Source organism: Balaenoptera musculus, chromosome 14, assembly GCF_009873245.2.
Source record: "Balaenoptera musculus isolate JJ_BM4_2016_0621 chromosome 14, mBalMus1.pri.v3, whole genome shotgun sequence".
Lineage (NCBI taxonomy): Eukaryota > Metazoa > Chordata > Mammalia > Artiodactyla > Balaenopteridae > Balaenoptera > Balaenoptera musculus.
In genome coordinates this window covers 12753877-12771592 of record NC_045798.1, presented here as the reverse complement: position 1 = coordinate 12771592, position 17716 = coordinate 12753877, and the positions used below count along the sequence as shown (strand labels likewise).

General features: G+C 46.9%; 1 protein-coding gene across 3 annotated transcripts in view; it reads right to left on the bottom strand.

The window, feature by feature from the left end:
* SPRING1 (SREBF pathway regulator in golgi 1) overlaps nucleotides 1-17716 on the bottom strand; it is a 219734-nt gene that overhangs the window by 115075 nt on the left and 86943 nt on the right. The window contains exon 5 of one of the 3 annotated variants that reach the window (XM_036874922.1): nucleotides 5845-6339. The exons of the other annotated variants lie outside the window; for them this stretch is intronic. Coding sequence (XP_036730817.1) covers nucleotides 6262-6339 — 78 coding nt within the window. The 3' untranslated portion in view covers nucleotides 5845-6261. Of the gene's footprint in view, nucleotides 1-5844; nucleotides 6340-17716 lie in introns of those variants that run through there. 3 annotated transcript variants of the gene reach the window in all.

Below are 17716 nucleotides of genomic sequence, written 5' to 3'. Positions count from 1 at the left end.
TAACTTACAGTTTGAAGATGAGTAAGTTCTGGGAATCTATTTAATAATACTGCTGGTTAATAGTACTGAATTGCATACTTGAAATTTGCTAAGAATGTAGATCTTAAGTGTTCTCACCACACACACAAAATCGTTAACTATGGAAAATAAAAATAGAAGAATCCACCTCTGTTTCTTTCATTTTATTCTTTTCTCTTACTTTATGCCTTCAAACAAGCCTGGCAGCACGGAGAACACAGGGAGCTCATGAGGACAGTCTCTCCTTTAAAAATGACCATGATCTCACTCCTCCTCCCACCCCCGTGGAAACTGGAGCACGGCTCAAGGAGACCTGCTGTCACAGGATCCTGCTTATGGGCACAAAAGCTGGGAAATTTCAGAGCCAGTCTGGGCCAGGGGAGGCCAGAGCTCGTGAGCTGGGCTTAAATGATTCTTCCAGACTGCAGAGAAGAGAGTGGCCTGCCCGCAGGCCAGCCTGCCCAGCAGCAAACAGGAAATCCCAGAATTTATAGATGACCCCGTTACAAGGCAAATGTTTTGGAACAAATTGTTCTTCTTTTTAAATCCTTGTTTTCCACAAGTTTTTCTTTCTGGATTCCCCCCTCCTTTCCACCTTCCCGCTGTCCTTGTTAAACCGGGGCCACAGCGCCACCTGCTGCCTGACATGGGCAGCAGGACTCCACTGGGTCCGGCTCTGGGTCCTGTCCCCAGCTCCCCTGCCCTACAATGAATGGGTGGGAGAGTGGCTTTCTGGCTCCTGTCCCGAGAGTTTGTGCTTAAGATCACGTACCAAGCGCAAGAGAACTGTTCCTGTGGTTCCTATGTGACCTGAAGACTTGCAGCAAACTCTCCCCACCGCACGTCCTTTGGGAGAGCCAAGACTGGCGGAAAAAGCAAGTCATGTGGCATCACCATCCAAGGCCAGGTCTCCACTCCCCGCACGCCAGCTGTGCCAGCTTTGGCCAATCACGTCAACCCAAGGAGCCTTGATTTCTTCTGGACTCAACTGCAGCTACTTCGCCAGGTGGTGTGGGAAACATAGGTGCACATGCCTGGCCCACAGAAGATGCTTCATTAACATTGGTCTCCTATTTGGAGTGTTGCTCATTGGGAGGGAACAGCCTGGAGAGTCTTAGAGGAAAAGGCTGGACCTCAGAAAATTGGCATGTCTCTCTCCTTACAAGACTGAGAGCTCCACACAAGCACACCACACCAGGGAACACGATGAGCCTCAGCAGAGCCCCCACTTGTGAGCTGAGTGACCCTGGATGGGTTGCTTTTCCTTCTTCAGTCTCAGTTTCCTCCCCTGTATCTGGGACAGTAGTTGTACCCATACCACAAAGCTTGCTCTGAGCATTGAAATGAAGGCACATCCAGAATTTAGCAGAGGGACTTGCAGGTAGTAAAATCCCCCACGACCCTAGCTATAATCGTCATTATGAGACGAACACGGTGCCTGACACATACTAAGCATTCAGTAAATGAATGAATGAAAACATCAGAGGATAGAAGGCAGAAGACTTTGATTAGTTATAGACCAGGCACCAACGTGCAATGAGACACTAAACGTCACTGTGCCTGATCCTCCTAACCCAGAAATGTTTCTTTATTGAGTATAGGACCCTCTGCCCGGGACCTCAGTTTTTCCACCTGTCAGATGGGCATGACATCCATCCTCCCTTTTTCTCAGAGATACAAAGGGGATCTGTCCAGGGGTGTGTGTGAAACTGCTTTGAAAAGTTTAAAGAGTGCAGGAAGGAAGGAAGGCTTTATTTTCATTTAGAGTGGTTCCATGTGCCTAGTGGCTTCACCCTCATCCTCCAAGGATTCCTGGGGTTCTCTGGGGTATGTGGGATTTCTCTTGACACAAAGTGGTAGCCATATCCCTAAGCCCTGACTCACTGCGGGGGCGGGGGGGGGGTTCAGATGAGTTTTATACTATTTACAAAGGCTGGGCTAAGTAACTCTTTTGCTACTGACACAAGTTGAATACACTCCAAGAAGTGAGTTCCCTCTCTAGGAAAGCTCCTCCTCTAACCCAGAGAGAGAGAATAATACACAGCACATCTCCAATATGGCGACTAGTTGGAGTGATTCATGGCAGGTGGATCAGGTGACATCAGGAAGCAAGGCTGGGGACACCTTGGGCACCACGATGGAGAGTCCCAAGCTAGTTTGGAGGGCCCTAGGGAGCCACAGAGGATTCATAGGCAAGGGAGGAACATGTCCAGAAAGAGAATTCAGGCAGCTGCATGAGGGATAAATTACAGCAAGGACTACACAGTTCCTTCCATGCCATGTGGCCTAGAGGTAGGATAATCAACCATCCTGGATCACCCAGGACAGAGGGAGTTCCTGGGACATGGGATCTTCAGTTTTAAAACTAGGAAAGTCCCTGGGACTTCCCCGTGGTCCAGTGATTAAGACTCTGCACTTCCAATGCAGGGGGCACGGGTTTGATCCCTGGTCCAGGAACTAAGATCCCACATGCCATGCAGCACAGCCAAAAAATAATAAATAAATAAAATTAGTAAGTAAACATTAAAAAAAAAAAAAACTAGGGAAGTCCCGGGACAAGTTGGTCACCCTAATTCAGTGCAAATAGCATCTCCTGGAGTTGTGCAATACTGATTCCAACTCCTGCCCTATAAGGCATGCTTTCCCCCACCTCCTCACCTGATCTCACAGATAACCTGTCTCCTGTCCCTCAGTTCTATTCTGCCGAGCAACAACTAGTTTATTGAATTAATACATAGGGATGGATTGCATGCTTATCCCTTCTAGGTAATCTCTGTGCATTTAAACAAAGGCCTCCTGGAGACAGTGTTTAATCCAGTGGAGTGACTCTAACCATAAACATTTTTAACCCAGGCGAGGTGGGGAAGACTTGGGGGCAGTAAGAGGGGGGTTGCCTGCATCACATCCCCCACATCCTGTCAGCCGCTATCTAGTTTACCTTGCACAGAGCCAGCTCTGTCGTCCTGGCTTTCCATTCACCCTCCTCCCCTGCCAAGCAAGCCTGCAGGAGCCTGGCCTGCTTAAATATTCTGTAAATAATGCTGACTACAGAACTTTATAGATAGACTCACAGAATCATAGCAATAGGATCACAGAATGTCAGAGTAGAAACAGATGCTAGACATCATAGAGTCCAGGGTCAGAAAATACACTGCACTCATGCTGCCACTTCCCCCTGCCAAGCCCATGGCAGACATCGCTAATCAATCATGACACTATCTGAGCTTGTTTGTAGCCTTAGAATCCTTCGAGGCATTCCAGGAAGCAACTACCAATTAACTCAGATCTACTAATAATAGCTAAGGTTTATTGAATACATTTACTGTATTCCTTTTCCCACACCCTTTCTCACTAGTACCACTTGAATCACTAATTGTTTGCCAGGCCCTTTATATCAGGGTTTCTCAATCACAGCACAGCTGATATTTGGGCTGGATAATTCTTGGTTGTGGGGGGCTGCCCCATGCATCCCTGGCCTCTATGCACTAGATGCCGGTAGCACTGCCCCCCGCCCCAGTCATGACAACCAAAACTGTCTCCAGGCATTGCCAAACGTCCCGGGGTGGGGGGGATGGGGGACAAAGTCGTTTCTGGTTGATAACTATTTGTTTATAGATTTTCTCTGATCTTCATAACTCCTCTGGATTTTTATTTTACAGATGAAGAAACCAAGGCCAAGAAAGGGCCCAAGACTAGTTGGTGACAAAAGCAGGATGCAGGGCCCAAATTCTCCTCCAAGGGCTCTTCCTCCTCCAGCCATTCGGGAAATTCCGTTCAGCTCATTGTCTTTGGCTGCAAATTCCCGGGGGAAGGAATGGAACCTGCAAGGCTGAGAAAAACCAGATGCCTAATCGATGCTCCTGCATTTGACAAGGGGCTGGAGGTGGACGGGGCCTGATGCCGCATGGCAAACATCTCAGGCTCTTCTCCCCTGAAAATGGCTCTGGGTGCAGAGGCAGCCCCGGGGAGAGGCTATCTGGGAGCCTATGATGCTTGAAGTGGCACGGAGGCTGTTCGAGAAGAGGCAGCACTATTACTAATAATACCCTCCTTCCCGTGAACGTTGACAGGGCTCTCCCCACTCCATGGGAAGCACAAGAAATCTGGCTTTGCCCCCAGAGATTTGGGATTGAAATCCTGACAGTTTGGACATACAGCCCGTGGGCAATGTTTCCCTTCTCCGGGGCCTGTGTCTGTGCCAAGAATCCCTAACAAAGGGGGGGCAATTAATTAATTTTAAAAACCCTTAAAAAAAAGGCTCATGCAACTGACTGGTAAGAAACTGTCCATTTTTCTCCTTGGTAGCGATCAAAATGTCGCGAGTTTCTACACACGTATTTCACAGACGTTCCATAAATCCTCTCACTGTGCTTCTTCCCTATAAGTAAGGCCCCTGGGAGGTCATTGAGTTTCTTCACTACATGTATTCAAGAGAAAATTGGATGTAACACTTAGAGAAGGCAGCGGTCAGGGGAGGAGGTGGGGAGTGGGGTTGGGTGGTGGAGGGTGTCTGAGGAGAGAGTATAGACTGAAAGTTCAGGGCCAAGGACAGCGACACCCCTTGTCTTGGAAATTCCTGACATTTCCAAACCATCTTTGGCTTCTAGTGCACAAACAATCTCTTTGTGCTATCTTTTTATCCCTTTTACGTATCTATTTCTGACTACAAAAGTAATACTGTTTTTGCACAAAATCTGAAAGGGGAGAGGAAAGTAGAAAGAAACAAAACAGGACTCCCCCCCCCCCAAAAAAAAAACCCACCTCGGATCCCAAGGTTTCTTGCTTTGTTCTGTTTTGTTTTGAAGATTTTCCTGGGCAGTTTGATAGCATCATTTCAGCCACGGGGGTCCCACTTTCAGTGTGTGTGACAGTCACCCAGGGAGCTTGTTAAAACTGCAGAATCCCCAAGCCTGTACTCCCAAGGGTGGGGGGTTGTAGGTCAGGGGTGGGTCCCACAGATCTGCGTTTTAATAAAACCCTTGCTTGACTCTGATGTGGGCGGACATTGGACCACACTTTGAGAAATAATGAGTTTCAGGTTTTTCAGACCCTCGGCAAATCAGAGATGCGAAAATCCAGATTTTAAACAAAAATCGGGGTGGGGGGGCGAGGATTTGTTTTCTGGAAGGGCTTGGCTTAAATAGGCATTTCCCTTAGTGCCGTTAACATATGATTCCGTTCACACTCGGTGATTCAGCGACGCAGCCAGGACTTCATCTGCGGCACTCTGGGCCAATACGGCAAAACGCCACCTTTCTACAGAGCAGCGGTGACACCCATCTGCTCAAATAAATTAACGTTTCCATCTCAAATAACTCATTTGGCTGGATCATCAAGGTTACACGCCAACTCAGAGAGGGGAGGAGGTGATGCAGGGGATGGGTGGCGGGCAGGAGAGGCATTTTGCAATGTATAAATTGCAACACCGCTGCATTTTTATAGCCAAAGGGTGGGGGGGAGGTGAACACAGTTATAGTGTAAATCACAGGCACCCGGTTACTGTCTCCTTCCATAATTCCCACTGATGCCTTGGGGTAGGTCATAGCCAGGGCTGTATCAGCTGATGGGTACAGAGAGCTGGGGCCGATGTTCCTGTGCAAGATACTGTGTGGAATATGCGTGAGCATGTGTGTGTGCACACGTGCATGTGTGTGCATGTGTGTGTGTTTTGGGGGGACAGTATCAAGAAGTGGGGATTGTTCTAGACAATAAGATCAAGAAGTTCAGTGAAGGGCACAGAGTACGTAGTGGAAAGGTATTTCTTTTCTTTTTTTTTAACTTTGTACTTTGAAATAAATTTAGAGTTGAAGAAAAGGTTCAAAAATAGTACAGAGATTTCCCGTATATGCTTCACCCAGCTTTCTCTACTGTTAACATCTTACACAACTATTGCACAATGAGCCAAACCAGGAAACTAACATTGGCACATCACAGTTAATTAACCTACAGGTCCTATTCCCATTTCACTAGTTTTTCCACTCTTGTCTTTTTTCTGGTGAGCGGGTACTTTCAAGTCAGAGAGATTTGGGTATGAATCCCAGCTCTGTCACCGTGAAACTGCCCAAGCCCTACCAGCTCTCGGAGCCCTGGTTTCTTCCCCATAAAATGGGAGATGACCATCTCCACCTAATAGCATCCTGGTGACGACTGCACGCAAAACTGTGTGTCCAAAGCTCGGCGCAGAAGTAGGCACCAATGTTCGTTTTCTTTTCCCAACCTCTTTCAGTGGAGCACACTCCATCCTCAAGGACAAACCTGGACATTTGCATAAATTCCTGTTGGACCAGCTTGACTTAATCTCAGCTGCTGGATCAAGTGGCTCTGTTTTGGAAAAAAAAAAAAAAAGAAAAGACAGGAGGCGAGGAAATTAATTAGGAAGCCATTGGAATAACTCGTGTAAGCTAAGTCTGCACAGTGGCAGCAGAGAGGGAAGGAGAGGAAAAGTTTAATAAACATTTCAAATGCAGAATAAAGAGTAGCTGATGACGGTTTGGATGTGGAGAGGGGAAGTGGGAGGAGCCAACGATTAACAGATTATACTTCTGAATGACTGCTAATCTCTTTCACTGAGATGAGCAAGAGGGGACCAGCTCAAGGGAGGAGAGAGGCCAGAAGCAATAATAACCCTAACCAGCACTTGTTGAGTGCCTGCTGTATGCCTGCCAGGCACTGCACTTAGCGCTTTCCGAGAGCGATGTCACTGAATTCTCTTAATAACCCAAGAAAATTGTGACACAGAGAAATTAAGTCACTTGCCCACATACTTTTTGGGGGAAGTATTAAAACAAAGTACCTGCAGGCAGGACCGGCTACGTAATTTGCCAGGCTCACTGCAAAATATAAATGAGAACACCTTGTTCAAAACGTATTAAGAACTTCAGGACGGTGAGAGCCAAACATTAAACCAAGCACGGAGTCCTTCTGAGAGTGGGGCCCGGTGTGACCGCACAGGTCTCAGGCCCTGCTGCAGGAAATCTATATGAAGGCAGGCAAGAAGAAAGACTTTGAGACAAGAAAAAAGCTAAGAAAAAAAAAAAAAGGAAGAAGAAAGCTAAGGAAGAGCACAGACGGCCACACTCACTGCAAGCCGCAAGAGAAACTCACAAGGAGTAGCCGGCAAGTAGAAGCAGGAAGAGGAAGACGCAGTCAGAGCCACCGGGGTTGAAGGAGCCCCTCTGTTTGCCAACTGGGACACTGCTGTTGGCTTCGGAAGCCCAGCGTCTCGGGAGGCGGGGAGGCAGAAGCCGACTGCGTTACACAGTGGGCTGAATGGAAGTGCGGGAGCCGCAGGGCAGCCCTGGCATTCTTATCTCAAGAAGTTCTCCCCTTGCCAAGATCAGAGGGCAAGTTTGTGGCACCACAAAAGTGATTTAAAAAAAACAAAATCAAACTGCTGAAAGACTGCTTCTCATTTGGGTCCCCTGGGCGCTAAGAAATGCCTTCCTCCTGCTCTTTCTCCCCCCACTTAGCCTCACAAATGTTTGGCTGACTCCATCCTTAAATTGTGGCCGGGGACTGGAGCTGAAACGCCTTTGAGGATTCTCGCACAGCAACCACTAAAATCTCTTTCTGGGGACTCAAGTGCTGCCAAGGCTTCAGTGTGGCCAGGGGGGCTTAGATCCGGGAACGGGCTACTTTCCTTTGTTTGGACAATTGTAACCAGGAGGGACAAATCATCATGGGCTGTTTATTTATAGATATTGGCCGGCCTGTTGGTCTCATTCCGAATAAAGATACTAAAAGGAAAAGAGGCAGCTCGGAGCTCCTAGACTCAGCCTCACAAAAAGAAACTTGCCTTCCATTTCAAAGCCTCCTGTTTTCAGTGTTATCCTCCTGAATGTCTTCACTCCCCTTTTCCTTCCTAAGCCGTAGAGTCCCCAAACTATTGGAAGCTCCCCCAAATGACTGGCCTTCCACCCAAGGATGTAGATCACCACTGACATTGGCACTGAACCCCTAGACTTCCCATGACTGGTTAATTCCTGAGCCTAATAATAATCGGTGTTTTCAGGAATTTGTATGTTTCTAAAGTCACAGGACTTGTCCGTACCACAGTGAAAGTTTAACTTTTTAAAAAACAGACTTCATTTTTGGAGCAGTTTTAGGTTCACAGCACAACTGAGTGGACAGTATAGAGAGTTCCCATGTGCCCCGCCCCACCAACACACACAGCCTCCCCACTATCCACGCCTCCCGTCCCAGTGGGGTATTTCTTACAGTCGATGAACCTACACTGACTCACCATCACTGCCCAAGTCCATAGGTGACATGAGGGTCCTCCCTTGGTGTCGTACACTCTATGGGTTTGGACAAATGTATAATGACATGTATCCACCATTACAGGATCATACAGACTATTTTCATTGCCCTGAAAAGTGCTTTGTGCTCCACCTATTTATCCCTCTCAACCCAACTGCTGGCAACCACTCATCTTTTTACTTTCTCCATAGTTCTGCCTTTTCCAGAATGTCATATAGTTGGAATCGTATAATATGTAGCCTTTTCAGAGAAAAGTTTAATTTTAACTTTTAAAATGCATGCTTAATGTGGAAAAACCCAACTGCACAGAAGTAGATGCCATTTCTGGTGTGAACTAGTCTGTGCTATGCTATGTTGCAGCCCCAAAATCTCAGTCACTCCTAACGAGTCCATTTCTCAATTATACAAAGTCTGATGCAGGACAATGGGGACTCCCCCAACCTCAGCACATGGAATCAGAGTCACTGCAGCAAAGGGGAGAGTAAAGTAAAAAACTCCCACCTGCTTCTAAATACCTCCACCCAGAAGGGACACACAGACACACTCACTCCAGTGGCCAGATTAGTCACTCAGCCCCTATCAAACCACATGGAGACGAGGAAACGGATGTGAACACAGGGCTATGCAGTGAGCATGACTGTCTCTGCCACAAACTGAAAGTTATCTCCGAGCCCCGATCCTGCTCTGCAGAGGTAACTAGCTCCTGGTAACAGCTGGGTCGGTATCCTTCCAGATCGTCCTCTAATATATGCGTATTTATGTACGTTGTTCATAACCTGCTCTACTACACAGTCACGTGTGATACGTAAAACTTCTTCTTTTACATAAATGGGACTGTACTTTGCCTGCATTCTTGCAATATACTTTGTTTTCACTTGACAGTGTATCTTGGGCATCCACTGCAGTAGAGATGAGTTTAAATGTGATTTAACAATAAAACAGTGACAGTAAACTGTTCTCTCTGGTGCGCTCTGCTCTGGTTGTGAGTTCCCGGGCCACAGGGATAGCATCTCATCACTGGTGCCATTAACTGGGGCTTTCCTGTTTACTAGGCGTGGTGCTAAGTGACTTACCCACTCCCAACAATGCCAGAAGGTCGATGCCATTATCAACTCCCTCTAGTGTTCAGACGATGTACCTGTAGCTCAGAGAGGTAAAGAAATGTCCTGTCCAAGTTCACACGGCTGGTGAGTGGCAGGAGGCAACCTATTGGACTCCAGAACTTGGGTTTTCTCCTCCTCCTTGCCTGTGGTGCATCTTCGAAGCCTCAGTGCCTACCCTGGTCTTAGTACTTGATAGGTGCTAAGTAGTATTTATTGAATAAATGGCTAAGAGGTGCGCAAAGACTGAATGGAATCCCCAAAACTATTTGCAAATGGCTGTAGGCACCTATAGACTTACTGTCACTATCAGTCTCCAGACTCTTAAATATAATGTGTACTTGTATTCGTATTCTGATGATACTACAAATTCCTAAGGACCTAAACCATGTGTTTCCTGCTAAGTATCTCCAACTCCCACCAGCACAGGGTGAGAGCATCTCACCGTCCTGATGGGAACCCCCAGGCTCCCTCGCACTTACACTGAAACCCCCAGTCCCACCAGGCAGTGCGCCTCCCCTCTGCTCACAGATTTCCTTCACTCCTCTGTGTCTCTGCTCAAATGTCCCTCTCCAGAGGCCTTCCCGCACCCCTACCTTGAAGAACACACTCTGTCTTCTCCAAGCTAGGAGTCCTCAGCCTCAGCACTAATGACATTTGGGGCCAGACGATTCTTTGTGGTGGGGGCTGTCCTGTGCATTGTAGCATGTGGAGCAGCACCCCTGGTCTCTCCCCACTAGATACCAGTAACATCCCCCATCACCCCACCACCAGTTGTGACAACCAAAAATGTCTCCAGACATTGCCGACTGTCCCCTGGGGGCAAAGCCACCCCCACTGAGAACTCCTGTTCTAAGTGATTAGCATGTACACAGCAAGCTCTCAGAAAAGGTCAAAAAGATGAACCTATTCTAAGAGGCTAGCATAGCCCCTCTAAAGAGGCATTTCTCTGTGTCCTTCTGGAAACGACCCAGACCACTAACCATGGCAGCCCTAGAAGGAGCCTAGGACTTGTCTTCTGTTAAACAGAATTAGACCTTCTAAGCAAAGATCTTCTGTGAAAAGACTTTCTGGGATGTACAGCGGGGAAATGCTCAGGTTTTCTCTTTGCTTCCTAACTAGCCACAGACGGGGAAATGAATAAGGGAAGTACGTTCATTCTTCATTACAGCATCCAAGAATTCCTGCCTGGACTTCTCACTCAGAAACCAGGTAGGGGCTGCTGACAGGAGCAGCTGGGCTGAAAGGCAGGGAGCCAAGGGCTGGCTTAAAACTCTTTCCAGGTCTACTCCAGAATAAAGTTGTCTCTCTCTATATAACTAACCCAATTCCATGGTTAATAACACAAGTTCGGAGTGAGCCTGAGAAATTCATGCTGTAAATGAACAGCTGAAGCAAAAGCAATAAAATGTATTCATTTGGGACACCCTCCCCCTGGGGTTTCTGGCTTCGAAGGGACAATCCAAACCTGTGCTTCAGACCTTGCCATTTTCCTGCGGGTCTGACCTCCAAGGCAGGGCATGCCCTAAACCAACCAGGAAGCTCCTATGTGTGCCCCCAGGAAGCTCAGCTGGAGGCTGGCTGCTCTAAGAAGTACCTTCAGCCCCAAGCAGGGAAAAGTGATAACTGTTTTGCTTCTTGGAATGATTTTCAGGTTCATTCATTCAAACATTCTGCAAATGCTGATTGGGCCCTAACCATGTTCCTCGTGGTCTATGAACAAGTGGTTAAGAGTGCTGCTGGCTCTGAAAACAGATAGCTCACTTAAATGCCAGCTCTGCCACTTACTGTGTGACCACAGGAAAGTTACTTAACTTCTCTGAGCCTAATTTTACTCATACGTAAAACAGGGGAAAAAAAACATCTACCCCTGGGGCAGTGATGATTAAATGAGATAATGCATGTAAAGTGCTTAGCAGAGTAGCAACAAATGGGAAGCAGATATTGGTATTATTATTACTAATATTATTACTCTACATTCAGAAAAATGTAAATAGCTTTGTAATCCCTGGACACAGAGTGCAAAGGGACAGTGATGGACAACAAGGCTGGCTGGTAGATAGAAAAGCACTGTTTCTGACTGGCAGAGGATATGGAAGCATACAATCTTAGAACAGAAAGGCGTATTCTTGATTATTCACTTCAACACAATTTACAAGTAAGGAAGTAAAGTTGAAGTACACGGATTTGGGGTGAAGTGACTTGTCCAAGGTCACAGAGAAAGTTAAGGGCAGGCCTGGGCCGGACGTAGCTCAGGCTTCCTGACACCCAGAGGCTTTTCCATTGCTTTATCTATCACTGATGCGTGGACGAAAGGGAAGTACCTCCTCCCTCAATGTAAACCAAGTCCATGGTCACAGACAGATGTTCCAAAGACGTTGCTGGTGGAAAATTCAAGTTGACATATAGTATTTTTAAGGAATGTTTCCGTAGAGATGCACAAATAATTAGAACAATAATCCCTTATACAGATAGAAAAGAACCATTCATTCGAACAGGACGGGTAGAGGGGGTGGGGGTGTTGTGCTTGTTCTCCCGGAACGGTGGACAGAAAGGCCAGGCTGAACTCCAGAGATCAACATTCCAGATGGGGGTAGGGGGTGGGGGGTGGACTGAAACCTTTTGACAGTCCTGCTCATGGATAACACCCAGCCTGCACATCTGCATTGAACAAGCATGTTTTTCTGTAAGCAGGGCCCTGGCTGAGGTGCTGAGCACAGAATGTCAGCTCCTCTCTTGAAAAGCATTTCTGCCTTATGAGTTTCCTCTTGCTACTATAACATATGGCCACAAACCTAGTGGCTTATAGCAACACAAATTTATGTTCTGGATGCCTGAAGTCTGAAATCAAGGTGTCAGCAGGGCTGGTTCCTTCTGGAGGCTTCAGGGGAGATGGGTTTCCTTGCCTTTTTCCACTTCTGGAGGCTGCCCACGTTCCTTGGCTTGTGGCGCATTCCTTGCATCCTTCCAATCTCTTGTTTCCAACATCACATCTCCTACTGCTGATGACAGCGCAGGTGCGGGCGTGTACTAGTTGAGGGGTCTTTGGAAAGGTGCTTAACTCCTCTGAGCCCCAGTTTCCTCTTCAGAAAGACAGAGGTGATGGGAACATGTTGAATGAGGTATGTGTGAATGTTCAGCACCCGGCCTGGCACACAGTAAGGACTCAAGAAAGGCCGCAGTTTTTACGACAACGATGATTATTATTACAGCCACCGTCATCATCCAACACTCTCATTTCCATGACAGAGCTCAGGGGACACAGATGGAGAGGTGTGCCATCTGCCAGGGGTCTCAGGAAAGACTTCAGAAGAGTTGAGCCCAGAGCTGGCCTGATCAGAAAACTGTGAAGGAATCTGGCCAACAGACAAAAGGGAGAAGGGGCGTTCTGGACAGAGGAACCTGCACAGTGAAAGGCACAGGTGTTGGAAAGTATGTGGGGCGTTTATAGAATCTGGAGGGCTCGGGTGGACAGAGTAGAGGGTCAGGGGTCAGTGTCAGGAGGCAGGATGGATGGGAAAGAGCTCAAGAGTTAGGTCTTTGGAATCAGGGGGGCCTGGGCTCAAGCCCCAAGGCTCCACTTAAGAGCTCTATAACCTGGGGCATCTTTCTCTCTCCCCATCCTCCTTTGTAAAAAGTGGGTGGTGACAGCACCTACCTCCCAGGGTTGTTGCAATCAATGATTTGGGAGCGCTGAGGGGTCCCTTGGAAAGGGCTTTGCAGACCTGGCTGAGGAGCCACTTTCTCTCCTCTCATTTACCCTTCACTCTATGCCCTCTGTCCCTTCTCCTCCGCCAACAGGAAGTCTGAGCGCTGACCTTCCTAAACTCATGTTTCTGTCACTGGCCTTCTGAACTTAAAAATAATAGTTTTTTCACAGGTGGAAAAGATGTTACGAGACCTTTGCTCGCCTATAAAACGTGGGTAATGATAGCATCAGCCTCCTATGGTTGCTTTGAGGATTCGCAGAGACCGTGCGGAAGGTGTTTGATATCGTATCGTGGGAGGTTAATGGCGTAGGCTCTGGAGTCGGATGGATTGAGCCCAGATTCTGGCTGTGTCAGTTACCAGCTCTGTGACTGTGGGCAAACCTCCTTCAGTCACAATCCCTAGCCTGCAAAATAAGGATGATAATGTCAGTCACAGAGGACCTCTGAGAGGGGAGTACTAAGAGAGTGCCTAGGATATACTCATTAACTATTATTATGATGATGCTCTTTTCTTTTACACATGAGGAAAATTATTCTCAGAGAGGGGAAGTGCCTTGCCCAAGGTCACACAGCAACTTGGTGGCGATCCATCACACAGGAGGCAGCTTCCTGTAGGGTCAGAGGTCCAGGCGAGTTCTTGGCACAAGTTCCAGTGCCTGGAACCTGAGACTATGCAGAGCGCTCCCTCTTCGTAGGCTGTTTTCCTGTGTGAAGGGCAAGGTGGTCCCCCCAACCCGCAGCCGACAAATCCGCTTCGGTGACCACCGCATCCCAGGGCTGTGCAGCGCCGCCCGCTGAGGAATCAGATGGCCCCAGCAGACGGTCTCTCCATGCTACTGGAGCCTGAATCGCTCCCATCATTTATTTTGGACAGGACACAAGATGGGATATCAAAGGAATCAGCTGCTGGTCAGAGGAAACGGCTAAGGGGCCAGACCTCCTCCTGGGGCTTCCAGGAGCAGAGTAAACACCCTGTGCGAGTGGGAATCTGGCTCCCCCATTTTAATCTGACTTTATAAATTGAAACTTAATCCATTCAAAGATATAAGAGGCTGACTTTCCTGGTATAAAGGTTTTTACTAAGAAAAAAAAAAAGTTAGTTTTATATACTTTTTTTAAAACTGGAAGTATTTATATTTATAGAGTTCAAGTTAAGATTGAAGAGTTTCAAGCAACAGTTGGGGCGAATGAAAGGAAAGGGTTAGGACTCCTGGTTCCCCACATTCAAACAAGCCAAAGGATGACCTTTGGCTCAGGGTTGCATTTTTCCATCGTGCTCTGCTGAATAAGTGAGCTTTTCAGACTTCTTGGGAGCAGATGCTGGTGTGAGTAATGCCTTCCTTTGCTCAAGGCACAACATAAACACCCCCTAATGCCCAGTCAGCGTGCACACAAGATTTCAACTACCATCCAGGCCAACAGGCACCACTGCCATTAAGAGGCGATTGCCACCGTCTGGCTTCAACAGCAAGAATGCTTGAGGAAGAGGTTCTGGGGAGGGTGGCTCATGGGGGCCACAGACGCTAGTGTTTGCGGCTTCCATTCGGAGTGTGGGCAACCAGGTCATGGATGGGGTGATGCTGGCATTTTCCTTGGCAGGTAGGGCATGGTGGAAAGGACAACGACCTCAAGGTCAGCAGATCTGGAGTCAGATGCCCACTGCGTGCCCAAGTCTACCCTCAGCTTTCCCATGTATAAACTGGAAATCTCCAGGACACATACTCTGAGTTTTTTGTGTGTGTTGTTTCCAATAGACTTTAATTTTTGGAGCAGTTTCAGGTTCACAGCAATGTTGAACAGAAAGTACAGAGAGTTCCCATATACCTCCCACATATCCACACATGTGCAGCCTCCCTCATTCTCAACATCCCCCAGCAGAGGGGTACATCTGTTACAGTACAATCGATGAACCTACACTGACACATCATAATCACTCAAAGTCATAGTTTACATTCAGGTTCAGTCTTGGTGTTGTACATTCTATGGGTTCTGACTAATGTATAATGACATGCATCAGCCATACATGTATCAAACAGAACAGTGTCACTGCCCTAAAAATCCTCTGCACTCTGCCTATTCTTCCCTGCTCCCACCCAACCGCTGGCAACCACTATCTTTTCACCGTCTCCTCAGCTTTGCCTTTTCCAGAATGTCATATAGTTGGAATCATATAGTATGTAGCCTTTTCAGGTTGGCTTCTTTCACTTACTAATATGCATTTAATTTTCCTCCATGCCTTTTCATGGTTTGATAGCTCATTTCTTTTTAGTGCTAATAATAGACCACTGTCTGGATGGACCACAGTTTATTTATCCATTCACCTAGTGAAGGGCATCTTGGTTGCTTCCAACTTTTGGCAATTATGAATGAAGCTGCTATAAACATCTGTGTGCAGGGTTTTGTGTGGACATAAGTTTTTAACTCCCGAAGTCTGAAAACCAAACCAGCTGTGTCTCGGATATACAGCATCCTTTTGATAGTTTGCAGTCTAGAAGTAAGCCCAAAGGAATTTACTCTGCTGTGTCAGTCACACCAGCCACTAGAATCTGAAAAACTATAGCTAAGAATACCAGGGAAATGGCTGAAGTGGAGATCGGAAGCTATGAATTATCTTTATACCCATGGGAATAACAACCTTTTGTTCAACCAGTTTTTCATAGCAGAATCAAAAGGTTATGAAGGAAATACTCCCTCCACCCCCGCCCGGGCCCCGCCAATCAATTAAAGGCATACCTCATTTTATTATGCTTTGCAGATATTGCATTTTTTACAAATGGAAGGTTTGTGGCAACCCTGCGTCAAGCAAGTCTATCGGCACCATTTTTTCAACAGCATTTGCTCACCTCCTGTCTCTGTGTCACATTTTGGTAATGCTCGAAATATTTCAGACTTTTTCATTATTATTATATTTGTTACGGTGATCTGTGATCAATGACCTTTGATGAAGGCTCAGATGATGGTTAGCATTTTTGAGTAATAAAGGATTTTTAACTTAAGGTATGTACATTGTTTTGAGACATAATGCTAGTATACACTTAACAGACCACAGTATAGTGTAAACATAACTTTTATATGCACTGGGAAACCAAAAAATTCATGTGATTTGCTTTATTGCGGTGGTCTGGAACCAAACCCGCAATATCTCTGGGGTCTGCCTGTACTATTGTTAGGATGAACAACAATAGAATTGCCCTCCACTTCAGCCTGTCTAGGATTCAAAAGTGCTTTGGGAATGCTAATTCATTCATCTTCACAGTAACCCTGGGAGTGTTCCACTAAATAAAATCTCTATTATTTTTACCACTACAAAATACATAGTGCCGTTCTCTTGATGGAAAACATACGCTAGCTATGATCTGAAAGGAATAACGGTGAGAAAATGCTCTGGGTGGTCTGAGCTCACACAGACAGTCTGAATAACTCCCAGACGTAAGCACTGCACCCCGACCTCTGCACTGGTTAGGAAGCGTTGCTTCTGAAGGGTCAGGGCCGGGAAACACCTTCTGATGACCTGAGCACCACGGGGCCCTGGGAAGCTCTTAGGTTCACTGAGTTTGAGTCTCCTGAAATAATATTATTTATTTTTCTTGGCTCTGCAGCTCACTTACTGGGTGACTTTAGGGAATCACGTAACCTCTCCAACTTTACTCACTTGTAAATGGGTTCATTGTTTTTGCCCACCTCGTGGAGGTGTTATGCCCATAAAACAATTGAGGGCGTACCAGTAAGGCCCTTTAATCATTTGGTGGGCTGCCTCAGAAATCCTAACTGTGCGCAGTGAAAGAGCTTACAGAGATGACTGAGGTCCTGGCCAGCGATCACCAACTGGGGACAGACTTTGCAATCAGCAAACTAGTGCCCAGGCTGTGGGGACCTGGGGCAGTGCAGGGGTAAATGCATGGGTTTCTGAGTCGGAAAGACCTGGGCTCAAATCCCAGCTCTGCCACTTGCTGGTTGTGTGACCTTGGGTAAGTCAACTAACCTCTGAGCCTCCATTTCCTGTTCCATGAACTGAGAAAACCCAGTCTCTTAGGGTTGCTATAGGGATTAAATGAAGCATCTGACATTTAGTAGGTGCTTAATAAAGGGCAATGGTTATAAGGGTCTGTCATTTTCCATGAGGTCTTATGAATGTAATGCAGTGTTTCCAAAATGTGCAGTATTTTTACCACTTATGGGAAACAAGGAGAGGGTTTTAGGTGGGACATGGAAATTCTTAGATATGTGGAATTAGGAACAAATAGGGCACATCAGACTGTTACTGATTAGAATGGGGATACATTTTTAGAAAACGAGTCAATTTTAAAATGATAGTAAAGAAGTGATTATAGGGCTTCCCTGGTGGCACAGTGGTTGAGAATCTGCCTGCCAATGCAGGGGACACGGGTTCGGGCCCTGGTCTGGGAGGATCCCACATGCCGCGGAGCAACTATGCCCGTGAGCCACAATTACTGAGCCTGTGCGTCTGGAGCCTGTGCTCCGCAACGGGAGAGGCCGCGATAGTGAGAGGCCCGCGCACCGCGATGAAGAGTGGCCCCCACTTGCCGCAACTAGAGAAAGCCCTCGCACAGAAACGAAGACCCAACACAGCCATAAATAAATAAATAAATAAATAAAATTAAAAAAAAA